General features: G+C 69.6%; 1 protein-coding gene across 5 annotated transcripts in view; it reads right to left on the bottom strand.

Annotated features, from left to right (window-relative positions):
• Positions 1-1212, bottom strand: part of USB1 (U6 snRNA biogenesis phosphodiesterase 1) — a 24916-nt gene extending 23704 nt beyond the window's left edge. Inside the window, exon 1 of one of the 5 annotated variants that reach the window (XR_004629154.1) lies at positions 381-1212. Coding sequence is in view for 3 of the 5 variants with exons in the window: in XM_019795894.2 (XP_019651453.1) it covers positions 381-490 (110 nt within the window). In the remaining 2 variants the exon portion in view is untranslated. The remainder of the gene's footprint in view (positions 1-380) is intronic. The other 4 variants (XR_004629153.1, XM_019795894.2, XM_002912272.4 and 1 more) reach the window with 4 other exon arrangements.
• Between the last annotated feature and the right edge of the window lie 57 nt (positions 1213-1269).

Raw genomic sequence — 1269 nt, 5'->3', positions numbered from 1 at the left:
GTTTCGTTCACTTTCGAGCGTCCCAGCTCCGAGCCTGGCGCAGAGCGGGCGCTCCATCAGTATTTACTGGATGAATGAAAACACTCTGAAATGTGGAAACAGACCGAGGGTGGTGCTGTGGTGCGCGCCAGGAGATCCCGGCGGCCAGCGCTGGAGGCTGGACCCAAGCCCACGTTTCCTGCCTTCTAATCTTGGCCTAGCCAAGTTGGGGCCCTCGGGAGCTGTGTCCAGGGGTGTCCTCCGGACGCTCCTTTCCTGCTGTGCCCCTCTTCCTTCCTGGCGAGCCGCCCCGCGCCATCACCCCTTTCCCCCCAGACGCTCGGATTCCGTCGGGGTGTCGCGCGAACCAGCACCCTCCCCAGAAAGATCTCTCTCCTTACCGCCGGCAGCCTCCAGCCCCTGGCCGCGCCTGGGCCCTGGCCTCGGCCTCTGCCTCATCCTCATCCTCCGAGCCGCTGCTGCTGTAGCCCACCAGGGGCGCCGCACTCATGGGGCCTCCTCCACGACAGCAGGCCGTATCCGCGAGCGAGAGCACCCGGAATTCCGCTGCGCCGGAAGTACCCTCCCGGGGGCGGGGCCCGGGTAAGCACCGCCTCGGGGCGGGGCCTGGAGGGGCGGGGCCCCGCAGGACTCCGGCGGGACGCTACCACCCAGACCACGCTGTCTGCCAGCTCGCAGCGCGTTGACGGCTACCTGGAGCCTCCCGGAACCCCACCCCTAGTCTCTGCGTGCCCATTTCACACATCGCTCTGGGCCCTGACCTCTCTGTCTGCTCCTCTGTCAGCAGCCATCCGCGACTAGACCTCCTAGCCACGGACGGTCCCTGGGTCAGCGGTCAGCGCCCTAGACAGCGGAGATCCCTGGCTCGAGGCCCGGACGGGATCAGGGGTCCGGAAGCCCCCTCAAGCCGGTCCAGAGTCCAAGCTCCAGGGGCCTGTCTCCTAAGAGCAAGCTGAGCCGTCAGAGGCGGGTCAGTTCCAGACGATCAGAGGGTCTAGGAGGCCCCTCCTCTCAAGCGCGGGCGTCGGGCCGCAGGTCGGGTCGCGGGAGCCCCCTCCCCTAAGGCCGAGCAGGTTGGTCGGAAGCGGGGCGCCCTCCCTGGGTCAGCTGAAGCGTTCAGGACAGGCAACTGGAGAGCCACCCTGCACGCCCGACTGTCCGACCCGGCCCGGCCGCGGGGTCCCCGGCAGGGGGCGGCCTCGCTCCGTGCCGCCCGCTCCTCCCGCAGCCGCCGCCGCCCCGGCTGCCGCTCCTCCCCCGGCCCCGCCT

Source organism: Ailuropoda melanoleuca, chromosome 12 (genome assembly GCF_002007445.2).
Source record: "Ailuropoda melanoleuca isolate Jingjing chromosome 12, ASM200744v2, whole genome shotgun sequence".
NCBI classification, from domain to species: domain Eukaryota; kingdom Metazoa; phylum Chordata; class Mammalia; order Carnivora; family Ursidae; genus Ailuropoda; species Ailuropoda melanoleuca.
This window is presented reverse-complemented; position numbering and strand designations above follow the sequence as displayed.